The 17,742-nt window shown below is 35.3% G+C and overlaps 1 protein-coding gene across 1 annotated transcript in view; it reads left to right on the top strand.

Moving 5' to 3' along the window:
* Window positions 1-1,797: 1,797 nt before the first annotated feature.
* The window catches only part of LOC132554766 (sorting nexin lst-4-like), a 30,167-nt gene continuing 14,222 nt past the window's right edge, over window positions 1,798-17,742 (top strand). The window contains exons 1-6 of the mRNA XM_060219076.1: window positions 1,798-1,923; window positions 12,359-12,433; window positions 12,734-13,033; window positions 14,541-14,653; window positions 15,134-15,227; window positions 17,340-17,465. Of these exons, the coding sequence (XP_060075059.1) occupies window positions 1,798-1,923; window positions 12,359-12,433; window positions 12,734-13,033; window positions 14,541-14,653; window positions 15,134-15,227; window positions 17,340-17,465 (834 nt within the window). The remainder of the gene's footprint in view (window positions 1,924-12,358; window positions 12,434-12,733; window positions 13,034-14,540; window positions 14,654-15,133; window positions 15,228-17,339; window positions 17,466-17,742) is intronic.

Below are 17,742 nucleotides of genomic sequence, written 5' to 3' on the forward strand. Positions count from 1 at the left end.
AGGGTACTCTTGTGAAACACAATTTGTAATCACAATTAGTTCTAGATAGAAATACTCTGCCGAAATCACTGTTAACTTTGGTGTACCAAAGGGAACAGCTCTAAACTCCATCCTCTTTCTATGCCACGTTAATGTCCTGTCAGAAGTGGTTAAGTCCTCAGTATTGTTCTTTGTGTGTGATTGCTTGTTGTACAGGGAGATAAATAGTAATTAAGACTGTACCACACTTTTAACTTATCAAAAGAATCTAGAAACATGGGCAGGAAACTTGGGTATGCAGTTCGACACCAAAGAAAAGTTACATCCTCCGTATATGAAACAAAAGTGAAGATCTGAAATGGAAAGGGTGCATTAACAACACCTGTATAAAAGCTGGCTCCACACTTGGATACCTGCATAGAAATCTCCAGCACTGTCCTAAAGAATGCAGAAGAACAGCATATATAGCTCTCGTCAAATTAGTCAAATTTTTTTCTTGGTGCATATCATAGTGATGTAGATATTTTAGAAAAGTGTCTTTGTGATGAATGATGAAAAACTTAGTCTAGTTTTAGATCTGTGTTTTGAGATATCACAGTAATACTGGAAGGATTTTTTTCTGTTGAGTCCAGTCCACTCACAAAGATGCATAGTGGCTTTTCAAAATTTGAGTGATTCCCACAGGGAAAAGTATGAGTCCAAGACTCAAATATTCCAAAAAATTGTTGGATGACATCAATTTGCCCAATGTAATATATGTTATGCAATAAAATCCGGTCATTGTGTTGTAAGTGAATTAAAAAAAAAACAGTCTAAAAATTGGGAATGTTGACAGATGGTAGGTAAATGGAACTAATAAAACGTATCACAACATTCAGAATGTTCATGTGATACATATGTAAGAACATGGTGGAGAAAATTTGAACTGGCCCAATTAGATTGGAAAGGTCAGGATCATTAAGAGTATAATTTACAAATGAGCCTCCATTCTTATATAGGGAGTCTAAAGCCAAGGATAGATTTGGAATTTCAGGGAATTCAACTGAGTCTAATGCATGGAACATAAAGAAATGGTACATTAAATTGGATCAAGATTTTGCCTGAATTTGCTAGAGGAATGGTTCATTAGGATGGTACAATGTAATAAAATACTAGTAATTATTATAGAAAGACTTACATTTCTAATCCTGTAGGTGGTCTTCAGTCTCCACCTCCTTGTATATTTTACTGAAATGCAGCTGATAAAGGTATCTTCTGTCAGGAATGATCACGATTACACCTGACATGGAGATGATCCTACCTCTTTTCAACATGTTCGCCACTTCCTGCCTGATCCCCACCACCAAAAGGATCTTGGATTTGTTCATAGTGTTTTATGTTCAACATGGGTCTATAAAAAGTCCTGATATATCCCAACTTTCAATTCTTTTGTGCATTCAGTGTGAACTTGCAGATATCAAGGCAGGTCAGCTGAAAATTGTTTAACCTGGAGATTTAGATATTAGACACTAAAATTGAAAAAAAGATGATATATGAAAAGTATTTGGTTTTATCATTATGCATTTTTGAGTCACTAGATGTGGTTTGGCATTAGAGTGAATGCTAATGTACATGTTGTTACTTGTACATTGTAGTTACATGTATACAGACATTGTTGTTCATATAATACAGCATCAGTCATCTTGTGATAAGTTTTGTATCCTACTGTACATACACAACTAGTTATGCTCAACACAAGCTGATTAATATCCTACCCTAAACCTACTTCTCCCATAAGGTGTTAAATATGCTTATGTTCATATTTCTCTTAGACAAAACATGGCACATTGTAATCGTAGAATTTTGGATGTGTTTCAGGCCCGTGCATTGTATGACTTTGATGGAGACCCAGATAATGGAGAGCTGAGTTTCAGAGGAGGTGATGTTCTGGCAATTATTGCACAGGTAATTACATAATCTTCCAAGCACTAGATTTAACATTACCCCATATATTTATATATCTTTGGTGGAAAATATGTGCCATCATTGATCTCTTAAGCAATGTAGATGGTCAGTAATTTCCGCCTCAAAATGCAGTCAATGAAATGAGGTAGAGGCTGCTTTGGTTATATGGAGAGGAAATGCAGAATAAAATTTAAAAAAGAAAATGATATCGGTGCTAATACCTAATTTGTTGATGCAATTATAAACCGTGATACTAGGAAAAGGAAATGTGTCCTTGATTTTGATTTAGTTTATGTATAGTGATTAAATATTTGCCCAACTTGTAATATTGATTCAGTTAGTATATGTTAAGGATTTACAACGTTTGGACATGGAAGTTAAAACATTTGCTACATTTACCTGAAACACAGCTAAGGGTGTGTGGAGCTCAGGAAATGAACACTTGATACAGTTCTCAGCTGTTTTTCTTCTCACTCCCTATGTTTGACGTCAAGGTCCTTCTTAATTTCATTTATTGGGGAAAAATCCTTGAACTCCTAGTTTCCTTTCTAGAAAGTATTATTGGTTTCAGTGGATAGTAATACCTACTTCAGTTGATTTTATTTTGTTCTGCATAAACAAAGTTTTGAAGTACATTGTAGTGTCTTCTTATGAGAAAACCTACATTCTAACAAAAAGTATTTGTATTCTGAGAAGAATTACTGACAAATTCCTAATCCAGACGGCTACAATATAATATCAGATTTCTTTGTGAATTAATAAATAGTTATGATAAATCAGATATCAAGTGTTTAGTTTATATATGTCAGTTAGGTGTATACATGTATATATATGTTCCATGAATTAATGGCAGTACAGACAAGTAAATTAAGGTCAATAAGGGTCTTCATCGTCTATTGTAACTTCTGTAATATTTTGTTTCTTGATAAATGGGAGGGGCAGGTTGCCTCAAAATTTTGACAATCTACTTGTTGGTATTGACGTTATTACTTCATTGATTAAACATCTATACCAGCAATACACATCCAATGAACATTTGTTTGTCAAGAGCCAGTACAAATATTGGACCTTATTGTCATTTTTACTATATATACATTAAAATTTTTATTGTACATCTTTAATTCTGTTATTTCTTTGGGTTAACTGTAGGTTGTAATTAATCTTAACAGGACTCTGTAGGTCCAGTGTACTACAAATGTATTCTTGGTGTAAATACATATATTGTACCTGATGTAGCTGGTCACAGGTGAAAGTATTTGGGCAAATATATCATCTTAGGTACATATAATGTGATAACAGATGGGCAATCTTTACACTCATTATTTTGTCACATAACTTGTGTGCAGTGAACTTTGTAAATATGATATCCCATATCTTAATACTTGTAGTGTTGGCCATATGTCCCAATTGGTTTAAATTTAGGTTTGGGTTTATACACCACTAGAAAGCTTTGGAGGAGTAAGATAACATTTTAGTCTAGTGGTACCAATAGGGCTGAAACTGTATACCTACTTCACTGATACAAATATATATATATATATTATGGTACAACACATGCAGGAAGGATTAAATACAATGCTTTTAACAATTTACATAGTGGTCTAGAAAGCAAACAAAATGATGAAAAAGTGGTAACTAGGAAATTAGGATAAGGAAATGTCTCCAAAATGAAAAGATTTTTATCGATGTAAAATGTCCATGTATCATTCGCTGATAACCTATTTCCTGAAATGTTCAACAATGCTTATATATTGCACGGCAGTTTTATTAAAATGTAGTGTTAAATATCCTTCCTGACATATTTCATGAGAAATAGAGATTATTTGAAAGGTAAAACAAAATTGAGAATCACCTTTAATGTGCATGACAATGTGTATCAGAATCCATTTGTTTATCACCTCACGTTTAACACAGGGTGTTTACATAGAAGTTTACTGAATACTTTTGTATTCTGTTCCATTTTACTTCTGAATGTTCATTTATGTAATAACTAAGTTTTCTTTGAATACTTCTGATTTTGTAAAATTTTCACACACAGCAAAGGTATAACATTTATTAAGTATTGCCTCTGGTGGTTGTATTCTTAGAATGGTATAGTAAAAGATGGCACCAGTAAAGCGGTATGAACAAAAATTAGGATAGAATTTGGAAAAACCAGAGTAATTCTTATTATAGAAAAAACAAGGTGAGAGACAAAATTATATATTCCCAATAAATCCAATTAGAAAGTTATCACAAGATTAAGATTCTAGCAAAGCAAAATTAAATCAAACTTCATTATTATGTTGAAACATTTATTGACTAACTGTGAGTTCTGAAATGATGTGGAAACAATCTTGTTTTCTCCCTCTGACTCAAACATTGAACAGCTAGGACAGCTACTGTATAAGTAAGTAAATTATAATAAAATCCCTATTATTTCCACCAATCATATTTTATCTTCACTGGATAGGCAGGGCAATGTCTTAATAATGCAAAAAAGCATAATACTTAAATATTTAAAAATAAATTTCTACAACAAAATTCAACATCACACACAAATACTATATTGCACAGGTGATTGTATGACTTGGTACCCATACTTAGGTGATTGTATGACTTGGGACCCATACTTAGACGTAAGGGAAGCAGAAGAGCTCTTCTTCTTACAATCAAACTCCCGCTCAATATTCTTCAAATAGATAGGTCCTCAGGATACCCTGGGAAACTACTACAGAGGATTACTTCTGATCCTCCCATTAATTGGTGCATATTGACACCTCAGGAGATCTGTGGTGTCCTCCTCTGTGCCCCACCCCTACATTTGAATTCATTAACATAATTTTTGCACATGCAGAGGAGGTGGTTGTGTCCGCACAGGTAATTGGCACTGTCAAACTGTACATATATATTAGTTCAGATCATATAAAAACATAGTATTACTTGCACAACTTGTACAACACCACCACATCTTCATACTAATAGGTCTTCAGACTGGGGACCATATGCCTTTAAAATGGGTTATTGTAAAGATAAAGCAGGGTCCTTCTGCCAGGAACCACGAAACCAATACACCCATGTGCAGTAGGTCCTAGCTTTGTTATATGAGGTATTTTACAGGCTTGTCACCTCATCAGGTGCACTTGTTTACCAGTGAAGAACTGTATCATCACATAAAAGACACATATTGCGTACTTGAAATGATTAGTTCAATAAAAGTAAGTATTTTTATGTGTATTTTACAGGCATGTTACCTCTTTAGGTGCACCTATTTACCATCTTAAGTGATGAACTGTATTGTTACATAAACACACATGCAGTAACTAACACACACTATCACTTTATCCCTCGTCTGATACCTACGGGCCCATCTTTCTTATACCTCTCAATAGTATTACTTTACTGTCACCCTGTCCACCTAACGTTTAACATGGTAGCACCCAACAAGACTAGATCATGAACCACTTAGTAACCCCTGTTAACTTTTTAACCCTCCCTATACTAATATCAAAATTACAAACCATGAGGACATTGTTACATGATGCAAGAAACAGTGTAGATTTACAGAAAGTAGGAACATTGTTGAAGCAAACAATTAGACAAAGTGGCTGACAGATATGAGAAAAGACTAACATATTGACACCAAAAATACATTAGCACTAGTACCTTGCTCACAATTAAACACCAACACATAGTCCGTCAGATGGGACTTAAAATGGTGGCCTGTGTGGGAATGTCAAATAAGAGCAGGAGGCCCAGACATTAGGGTTAGGTTAGCATTAGGGACTACAGTAGTTGTTAAGAAATTTTGGCAGCTTTCCAAAATTATTATAAACATATAGAAATTCAAATAGAACTGTATTCCCATCCTCTTCCACTTTGTTCACAACTGGTTCTTTTGCTGCAATGTGCCTCGTCAGAGTTAAATAAGTTATTTAGGCCGTAGGAGTCATCTTCAAAATTATAGTTTGATAACAGGTCTGATAGTATAGAAGACCTCTCTCTTCCTCATCTCTGCATTCCACTCTCTCCCATCACATCATACTATTGGCTCCCAACTCATTTTCCTGTCCTTTCTCATGTACAAAAGTGTGGAAAGGTGGTAATAATGGACATAAGACTGATTAAATGAAATAAATAGGTGTACAAGATTGCAGAAGTGATAGATACACAGTAAAACTGACTGGATTACCTGATTATGTATATAGTAATAAATATGTAGTATAAAAAGGGCCGATGTAACACCCAGTCTATAGTTGTACTATAAACATGTATAAATGAATTCTTAACAATACCATGTGTACATATGGTGCCTAAGGGTTTGTTCATTGTGTATGTATATATGTTGTGGAGCTAGAGGCAGGAAGGACATATTCAGTCTGACTTTAGTGACCAGTTGTTAAAATTCATGGACAAATGGGACAGGCTAAATTTGGTAGTCTCAATGAATCCAACTTATGTAGAAACTAAAATACACTTATATAAAATCATGAATTACAAGATAAGACACAGAACAAGATTATATGCCAAGGAATAATTCTCTGTAAATTATACCACTAAATAATTACATATGTATTGTTGTGATTGTAGGTAATTATGTGTGCCAGATTGTCAATAAAATGATCACTTCCTTCTCTTTTCTGATAATTAATGTACAGTTATCACTTCACAACACTTAATCAGCTATATATGACAAAGTTACCAAACATAGATCCAATTTTTAGTTATCTTTTATCTATTGTATTTATCATTACCACTAAATTTACCAACTGAATTTTTACAAAGATAGTAGTACATACATGCAACCTGATAATGACAAGGATGGAAATACTCTTATCTTCAATTGTTTAGGCCTGATTGTTTTTCAGATATCAAATGTTTCTCACAGAAATAATATTGTTGTATGGACATTCCCAGTCTTTTTTGTGAATAATACATCTCTGTAATATTGTAATGAATTCAATTTCCCTGTTGTGAATTTTCCATTTTTGGATAGCAACATCCCTGCATACCAAACCTAAAGTGTTTACATGTTGCATTTTATTCAGTATTCAAGAGCTGTTCTAATGATCAGAATTTTCGTGCAAGAAGTTATCAACTGACGGACAAACTCTTAACACAACTGGTTTTGAAAGATACAGATTGATGAATATTATTGTTTTGGGATCATCATAGTGACCTCATGAAGAAATCTTCTGTTTGTTTGTATGATATGAAGCTGGATAAATGTTGATGCTGGTTAGTTTGCCTGATCGTTCTGTTGGTGTATACATTGTTCTCATGTGAGATTGTGTCATTACTTATCGTGATAGACCAAGGTTTACATGGCAATAGATACTTACTCTTCCTGAACACCTGGTCTTATTCTCCTTGAACTTTTTCTGGAATCTCCATGTAAATCTTTCTTTTGTTCATATTTTGGTTTAGTTTTATTGAATTTGGTTTGGATATTATGTAGACCTGTTGGTATTTTCTTTTGTTTGTCAGGTCCTATCATCTGTATGTACCCAGTCACATACTTGTTATGTTCACTATAAAATGATGTCGGATATGTATCAGAATATTTCTGTACATTTGGTGCCATGATCTGAACTGCCATGTGGTTTACATGTTTTAGAGCTGGTATCACAACAGTTTTCCTTTTTATTTCACCATACTGGTAGATGTTAACACAACAGACAGCTGGTGAATCAATCATCAGCTCACCGTGTTATCTACATCAGAGAGTCTACAGGAGATGTTCCAGCTTCTGTACTCTATCAGATCTTTTTAAACTGCTAGCAGGTAGAAAATTGGTAGCTGGTCAGGAACGGAAGATAGTTAAGTATCTATGCACACGTTAAATAAAGTTTAGGTGTGAAAAAATTTTACTTAGTCTTGATATCCATGTTCCAGACATGTTATGTAAAGCTGTGCAAATGAGAAAAAAATGATAGCATTCACTATTTCAAAATCGACATCTGAAAGTTGACATAACTAATGATATTTAGCATGATTTTTCCTCAAAAATCTGGCTGATTTACATTAAACATGAAATTGTATGGCTACGACATTTGTAGTCAGTATAGGCAGCACAGTTTTGTAAAAACACACACATATATATATAACATGCTTTTTTTGTAGACAAAGTTGTGTCATTTATGAATATCAAATCTATTCTGTTGTACTGGCAGCGATGCCGGGATATCGGCGATCGCATACAAAGTTGAACAGCTCTCTCTCCATCTCTGGGTGTTTCGCTGTCACACCTATGTCAGCCCTTCTGGTCAGTGGTTGGGACTTTAGACAGTCTTTTTTTCTTTCGTGCCTTGATATTTCACTCTGGAATGTCGAAGTGGCGACCGGCGGCACGAAACTCCAGTCTCTCAGCGTAGTCAAATGGCGTTCGCAGTTTCCCCATGTCGAAGTCGGTGTAAACAATCTATCATTAAATACCTTCGGATACTGCGGTGGGTACAGATACCATGAAAGATCATGCCTATACTGAACAAACCACCTGCTTTTATGGGGACAAGGTAGGATTGAAAATGTTCACACGTTAAAACAACATCGTTTTCTGACCAATAGTACGCGTTCAGCCCAAGCCGGGTGTCATCAGTCTCCTCATACTTAACGTGTTAACTGTCATTAACCGTTAATTATACAATCAGCCAAGCCTTTCATGCTGGTTAGGTCACCTGGGTAAATTTGTTTACTTAAGGTAATTACATGTGGTAGGGTCACGCTCATTGTGGTTTCCTAATTATCAATGGATCAGACCACATCAAATGTTTCGTCGCAGTGACCAGTCAATTAATTTTTCTGTAGATTTTTTTTTTTTTAAATCTGATCTCCAAAAAGTACCTGCGCACTATACGCGAATATTTATGGTATATATATATATCACCTTAAGCAAAGTTGTGTCATTTATATCAAATATGAATACAACCCATGCTGAAATATTACATAGTCTATCAATTCAATGTTTATCTTGGAATTCTTACACTGTGTTTGCTGTCTTATCAAGTTGATTTTATACCTAATTAGTTGTTTCATTTGGCTGGCAAATGTATGTAGTAGGATAACCTATGCACTCAATTGTTTTTTAACTATTTTTCGGGATGGTTGGTGCCATGGTAAGGCACTCACCTTTCACCTAGCTGTCCACGGTTTGATTCCTGGAATGGATGTGAAAAGGTATGGGGTCACCTGCACAACCATGTGGGTTTTCCCAAGGTACTGCAGTTTCCTCCCACAGAGAGACCCCTCGTGCGCTTCCATCCAGGCCAACAAGAGTGATTAATATCAGTTGGAAAAACTTGTTTCGCAATTGTTACAAAATAAATAAAAGTATTCTAATGCCAAAACTGCATATAAAATTGTATTTGGTCAAACAGTTTTTTTCCCCATTACTTGATAATGTATAATTCTGGTTGTTGATAAGCAGTATACTTAATGTACATAATCTATACGCACAAGTGAACTGGGCTGAATATGTGATTGTGAGGGCAGGGTCCGTAAGGGAAGGGTACAGATCACACTGCTGTATTGTATAATGTATTATGTAAGCCCTATATCTCTGAATACAGTGGCAGCTGACCTATAGTAGTATTTAGTGAATGGTGTGTCATTGACATGAGAACATACAGATCTGACTCATCATCTGTCAACAAGCATCCCGAGCAACCTCCGGATATATTGAAGGTGTCACTGAGATCTCTACTTCCTGTGTCTGTAGGTCAGTTGTCAGTGTATTTAGTATCACTGGTATATGCTACTGAAGAAACATAACATCTGTAGATCAATGCAAATGTAAAAATAGGGTGGAATTCCAATTGAGGAAAATGTTTGACATTGACCTCCTTTGATTGTCCTGGGTGGGGGAGGGGTGGGGGAGAGAGGTTCAAAATATATAAATGTTGTCTATTACATGTAGTTTGACAGTGTCAGTATACATATATGTTTATAGTGTAACAGTGCGAGAGTTGTGGTACCTAGTACATGTATCTACATTGTTCTATAAGTATAGGAAGTGTGTCGTACATTTTTTCCTGGTATTATGTTGGTTTAGGTGAATGCACTTTATACCTTCCTTCCATAAATTTGTATTTCTGTTGTTGATGTCTAGATTTACCATTAGATCACTCAGTATGCACTGTGGTATGATTTGTCTATCTATGGGATATTTCCATGTTTAAGACTTAGTTTATTGTTTCAATATCAGATAATCCTGACGACTACATGTATATATACATATGTACTATGACATACAGATCAGCTGATATCCAAAGCAGTAACACAATAACTGACACTTTTTTTAAAGTTTGCTTCCTCATTGAGAAAAAATCCCCAGGTGTGTTTATTGGTTCAAAATGTTAGTAAAGAAAATATCTGTGGACAAGAATACTGTTTCTGTGGATATTTAATTAACATTACATGCAAACATCATTTGATTGTCGCATAATAAGCCCACCCAGCCTTTGATTCTGAGGTATTTGTCTCCTAGGTTTATTGCTGGATGGATATGGTAAAACGTCTGCAATGAGTCTTCAACATGTTGTTTTGATATACAAAATATCACTATATTGTTTGAATGTACAACATATTTTATAAGGTCACTGTCCCAGAAGCCAGTAGCTGCAGCCATTTGAATAACAATAAATAGTAGTAAATTTCCATGTTATTGAATACAATAAAATGTAGTTATATGTATGTATGCATATTTAACGGTTTTACTGTATAGATATATATAAGGATATAGGTAAAGGACTGAAACCTGCCTTTGGTATATATCAGAAGAATTAAACAGACAAGCATGTATACTACCATATTCACCTGATATTGACATGAGATGGAAATCAATTGCTTTGAACTCAGTGATTAATGTGACAAGTATTTCATGCCATTGATTACATACTGAATGTCTATATTGGGCCTATATAAACTAGGGGTGAAATATTACATGTGAATGTCTGTTCTCCTGATAGCTGTGTACAACATACACCATAATATATATACTCTTACTGATCATGTTTTGCTCTTTAAAGGCCAATCTTTTTTTTACACATACACAAATTATAAAATTGAAAATGGATCTGGCAATAAGATTATAAATCTTATATTAAGCCATCTCCAAAGCCAATTGACATGGGTTTATGTATAACAGTGTAATTCCTGGAAGTCCTAATTTTTATTTCATACATTGTACATGTTCATGTACAAAATGTTCTTACATACCAAGGTAGTTAAGTCCTAAAACAGTCTGTCATTGATCAGTACATTCATCGACTATTATAGCCATATGTTGTTTACAATGGAGTTGGCAATGACAGAGGGTCAGTATGATTTAAACATCCTTCTTACATTATCTATAATAAGACAACATGGAAGCCTGCGACAGAATATTCTTATCTTGGTCAAAGTGTGACAAGCAAGGAGCCATTTGTACAGTAATATACTCTCTAATATAAAGTTGATAGAGGGCAGTCAGGGCTCTTGATCTGCCAGATTTGGGGCCGATATTGGGCCCCATTCCCAATGCAAAATAGTATCTTTTTTCCCAATTTAGACCCCAAGTTTTCTCAATTCTAAGGAAAACACCATTATTTTTCCCAATTCTGAGGGCCCCAGTCCCAAACTGGGGTGTTAGAGCCCTGGCAGCGCTGTATAAATAACAGGTGATAAAATGTGCTGGTGTAAAAGATTCCAGATGTCTTGTATTACTTTCCAGTTCCTAGAAATGGGAAAAATGAAAACCTGGTACTGAAGTATAGAGTTGAAACATATATTAATCACAGAAGTTATGAGCTATGATTTCTTATTGAAAATCTGGGCATGGGATTGTAGAGTGAGTTACTGGTATGATGTTGTCAAATGCATCATATTAAAAATTATTCACTATTCAGAAGTTACATTTTCTGTGTTTGCTAAAATCACAATAATACACAATGATAAACAAGATTTTAGCTGCCTTTGTATACAAAAGGTATATTATATTTTTAAACTTTTTATAATTCATTTAGAATCTTCCTGTTATCCATTGAATTTGCTCATGGAATATTTTATTGTATATGTCACTAGTGATATAACCCTGGGAAGTTTTTCATTGACTATGCCATTCAGAAATATAGTTATATAATATGGACAAAGAGGGTAAATCATGAATTGAACATGATGCAACAAATGTCTGCCTATGTTGGATTTTTTTCCTAAACATTTTTTTCTTTAAAACCTTAAAGGGTGAAACTTTTCTAAGTTACATGTACATGATTAAAATTATCCTAATTTTGATTTCATTTGATGAGATTTTATGAAATGAATTTTGGAAGTTTTTTTTATATTTTTGTGAAAATAATTGAATACTCAATAATGGTCCATTATACATAGTATATCAATTATATCATTAAAATACAGTAGTCTTTTCTCTTGCTTCTTCATAAATCAAATTAACATGTATGATATGCTTGATTTTTTTCAGGATATTGGAGATGGATGGTGGGAGGCTAAAAATGACTTGGGACACCAGGGTTTGGTGCCTGAAGCTTATCTACAGGTATATCTTTACCATTCGATGGCCAACCAAATTCAAATGTCAATCATATTAGCTGTATTTGCCATGACCTTATTGTTGACCTCATGTTGTGACACCAAAGTTAGCTATTGTAGACTATCCAAAAAAGTTTTGTTCTTGTAAATACATTGTGATCTTTCTATTTTATGTCATTTGCAAAAGTCTTTTCTTCCGAACAACTTTTCAGAAAGTTGCAGTTATATGATTTGTTTATCTTTATCTATTCTCAATTGATATCTAGTTTGAAGAACTTTATACATTAATCTTTTTTTTGTTTATTAGATATCAGAGGAACCTCCTGAACCCTCCTTTCCTCCTCCCCCTCCCCCGATGCCTACTCCCCCTAGTACGGTGGACTACCCAGATGACCCAAGGGCAAGTCATTACTCCACAGGCACAACATCTACTACAAACGGGTACAACTACCATTACCAGAATACGCCTGCTGACACCGGGGGTGGGGACTATAATGTAGGAGGGGGCTTCACAACACAGCAGAGCACAGAAGAGTGGGATGAGGAGGAATGGGAAGAGGAGGATGATGATCACTCCTCTACAAGTACAGATCGTGGGACATCTCAGGTAAACATAGCAGTACAGACTGGGGTAGATCTCAGATAAACATAGCAGTACAGACTGGGGTAGATCTCAGATAAACATAGCAGTACAGACTGGGGTACATCTCAGGTAAACATAGCAGTACAGACTGGGGTACATCTCAGATAAACATAGCAGTACAGACTGGGGTACATCTCAGATAAACATAGCAGTACAGACTGGGGTATATCTCAGGTAAACATAGCAGTACAGACTAGGGTAGATCTCAGATAAACATAGCAGTACAGACTGGGGTACATCTCAGATAAACATAGCAGTACAGACTGGGATACATCTCAGATAAACATAGCAGTACAGACTGGGGTACATCTCAGATAAACATAGCAGTACAGACTGGGGTACATCTCAGGTAAACATAGCAGTACAGACTGGGGTACATCTCAGATAAACATAGCAGTACAGACTGGGGTACATCTCAGATAAACATAGCAGTACAGACTGGGGTAGATCTCAGGTAAACATAGCAGTACAGACTGGGGTACATCTCAGATAAACATAGCAGTACAGACTGGGGTACATCTCAGATAAACATAGCAGTACAGACTGGGGTACATCTCAGATAAACATAGCAGTACAGACTGGGGTACATCTCAGGTAAACATAGCAGTACAGACTGGGGGACATCTCAGATAAACATAGCAGTACAGACTGGGGTACATCTCAGGTAAACATAGCAGTACAGACTGGGGTACATCTCAGATAAACATAGCAGTACAGACTGGGGTACATCTCAGGTAAACATAGCAGTACAGACTGGGGTACATCTCAGATAAACATAGCAGTACAGACTGGGGTACATCTCAGATAAACATAGCAGTACAGACTGGGGTACATCTCAGGTAAACATACTGGATAAACATAGCAGTACAGACTGGGGTAGATCTCAGATAAACATAGCAGTACAGACTGGGGTACATCTCAGATAAACATAGCAGTACAGATTGGGGTACATCTCAGATAAACATAGCAGTACAGACTGGGGTACATCTCAGGTAAACATAGCAGTACAGACTGGGGGACATCTCAGATAAACATAGCAGTACAGACTGGGGTATATCTCAGGTAAACATAGCAGTACAGACTGGGGTATATCTCAGGTAAACATAGCAGTACAGACTGGGGGACATCTCAGATAAACATAGCAGTACAGACTGGGGTAGATCTCAGATAAACATAGCAGTACAGACTGGGGTACATCTCAGATAAACATAGCAGTACAGACTAGGGTAGATCTCAGATAAACATAGCAGTACAGACTGGGGGACATCTCAGGTAAACATAGCAGTACAGACTAGGGAAGATCTCAGATAAACATAGCAATATAGACTGGGGTACATCCAAGGTAAACAGCAGTACAGACAGGGTTACTTTATTAATCTTTTCTTTTGAAATTATGATTTTAAATCACAGGCTGAAATGTTTTTTTCAATAACTAATATAAGAATTTACTTACAACTTCTGTTCTGTTCAGGATTTACAAGGACAGGGAAACTTTGGTCTTTCTCAGCCAAGAAGAGAGCCTAAACAGTTATCACCCTCAGGTGACATGTCAAAGTATGGTACAGTGAAGAAAAGCTTTAACAGGTAATAAAAAGTTATATTGTAGAGTGAAGGATAGATTTAAGATGTAATTTACAGTTATCTCCCCTTGTGGTTTGTCAAACCATGGTACAATACAAAGAGCTTTGATGTGTAAAAAAAACAGTTATCCCCCTTGTGATTTGTCAAAGTACAGAACAGTGAAGAGATGTTTTAACAGGTATCAGTGAAAAACAGTTATATACCCGTGTGGACATGGCATAGTGATAAAAAACAGGCAAATCTCTTATACACCTGGCTCAAAAATGTCACATGAATGAACCCATTAATTCTTAAACAAATTTAAAAAATACTGGAACAAGTACATTTTAAAGTTGCAATGTGGTCTGTGACACATTAATGTGTGTATGTATGAAAGCAATATATTTATTATCGTGATCTATTTCTCTTTACCCTCCTTCCATATATACTTTTATATACCATTCCGTTTCCTTGTTTTGTAATGTGTTTCCTGTTTATCTGCAGATTTTCACATTTTGCTAAAGCTGGAGGCGAGGCCTTTATGATGGGACAAGTACAGAATGAAAATGTGTCCGAAAATGATGTCATTACCATCACTGTGAGTAAAATTGTGCTGAACATGTGCATTACACATGGTCATATTTTACGACATTTAAAGATATTGATATGTGTGTTTTTCATTCCCATATCAAGTCATGCCACATTCATCTCAAAAATGGCAAAAAGTTAGACACTACATACACAACAATGGCTGTAATCGCCATTTGTATTATCAACCATCTTGACTTCACTCCACCTCGTTGTAAGTAGTTAACTCCGAACAATTTGTTTACCTATAGAGGAAATGGGTCATGTGCTTTTGTTCTGGGTAAAGATACAATGATTCATTGTTTTGTAACATCGCTGTACATGTCTAATGTACATATATGTTCATATGTGGAACTACCAGAACAATACAGAGAGTTTAAAAACACATGATCAGACAAAACACAGACATTGTCGGAAAGTTTAAAAACACATGATCAGACAAAACACAGACATTGTCGGAGAGTTTAAAAACACATGATCAGACAAAACACAGACATTGTCGGAGAGTTTAAAAACACATGATCAGACAAAACACAGACATTGTCGGAGAGTTTAAAAACACATGATCAGACTAAACACAGACATAGTCGGAGAGTTTAAAAACACATGTTCAGACAAAACACGGACATTGTTGGAGAATTTAAAAACACATGATCAGACAAAACACAGACATTGTCGGAGAGTTTAAAAACACATGATCAGACAAAACACAGACATTGTCGGAGGGTTTAAAAACACATGATCAGACAAAACACAGACATTGTCGGAGAGTTTAAAAACACATGATCAGACAAAACACAGACATTGTCGGAGAGTTTAAAAACACATGATCAGACTAAACACAGACATTGTCGGAGAGTTCAAAAACACATGATCAGACACAACACAAACATTGTCAGAGAGTTTAAAAACACATGATCAGTCAAAACACATATATTGTCAGAGAGTTTAAAAACACATCATCAGTCAAAACACATATATTGTCAGAGAGTTTAAAAACACATGATCAGACAAAACACAGACATTGTCGGAGAGTTCAAAAACACATGATCAGACAAAACACGGACATTGTCGGAGAATTTAAAAACATATGATCAGACAAAACACATATATTGTTGAAAACATCACCTCTCAACAATTACACTACTCAATAACTTTCTCATAGTTTAGGGTACCAGAAATAGGATCTGCTGTGTCTGTCAGATTTTGTTGTTACAATATCAAATAATGTTTGTGAGCGTTTAGATAAATATGACATCTCTTCGAAGCTACATTTGATATTTCAATGCCAGTCACTAATGAACTGCTAGTGTTGTTACTGCTGTTTGATACAAAGTCCTAAAAAAACTTTAGAAAGTTGTTCATTATCAAAATTCTATTCCCCTTTCACTTAGAAGAAAAAGTGAAATTTTAAAATGTCTGATTTTAGCACATCTATATTGCAATGATTAAAACTGTTTTGGTATTGTAGTCTTCCTGGTAGCATTCTGTAATGGCTAACGGCAGCTGTGTGTGCACACATGTATGATAACTGAAACAATGTTACAAAGTGACACTACATTGTACTGCAAACACAAACACATCCCTAATTAACACAAACACAATAGTGGAGATAAACATATCTGTATAATTGGCATTGTCATAGATGTACTGTCTGATAAAAGATGTATTCTAAAGATTGTAGTAAATTTCTGATAAGAACTGCTATGTTAGAAACCTATTGTTTTACAACAAAACACAGAAAAGCTTACATTGGCATTTGAATGAAATTAACTCTTATCCTAGTTTTTTTTAATGGAAGTTCACAGAGCATACATTTATTGCAAAATAGTCACTCACTAAAAGTGTCCATGGTTTGGCTTGTTTTGTTGTACCTTTACTAGAGCGTTGCTGTAACATGGGACTGTAAAAAGCATAATATCACATTTCTTTTGTTACGCATAATACCATTGTAAGCGATATGTGTTTTCATTATTGCATTGTATTAAAGAAAAGGCTCAATTAGAACAATTATGTGTGGAAAAAGTTAGTTTTGTGTAAACATTCAAATGTATGCAAGTCATTACCAAACCTGTTCAATTAATAGCTTTTATAATTAATGTCATTTTTGTGTTAATTCTAGGATACCGGAGATGGTCCTGTCTGGCCACTACCAACTGATACCTTCACCTGTGAGGTCACATCTCCTAAGAAGGAGAGTAAATTAAAAGGCCTAAAAAGTTATATAGCGTACCAGATCACACCATCAGTAAGTGTTCCTCAGCAACCTGTTTAACTATTTCCTAATCTTCTGTTGCTGTTTATGAGATATTTGTTTTGAAGTACAAGGTAATGTTTTAAGTTAAGGAGTTATACATAATGTATGTTATCATTGGAGGTATAGGGCAGGTAGTTGCACAAGACAGAATAATTAGGTGATCAAGGATAGACAGGACATATTGTCACATTAAACAGACTGTGACAGAAAGCTGTATATTAAAAGGTAGGTTATCACACAACACAGATTAGACAGGTTAGGAAGGCAG

This window comes from Ylistrum balloti, unplaced genomic scaffold, assembly GCF_031769215.1.
Source record: "Ylistrum balloti isolate Yb309-2 unplaced genomic scaffold, AGI_CSIRO_Ybal_v1 Utg370442, whole genome shotgun sequence".
Lineage (NCBI taxonomy): Eukaryota > Metazoa > Mollusca > Bivalvia > Pectinida > Pectinidae > Ylistrum > Ylistrum balloti.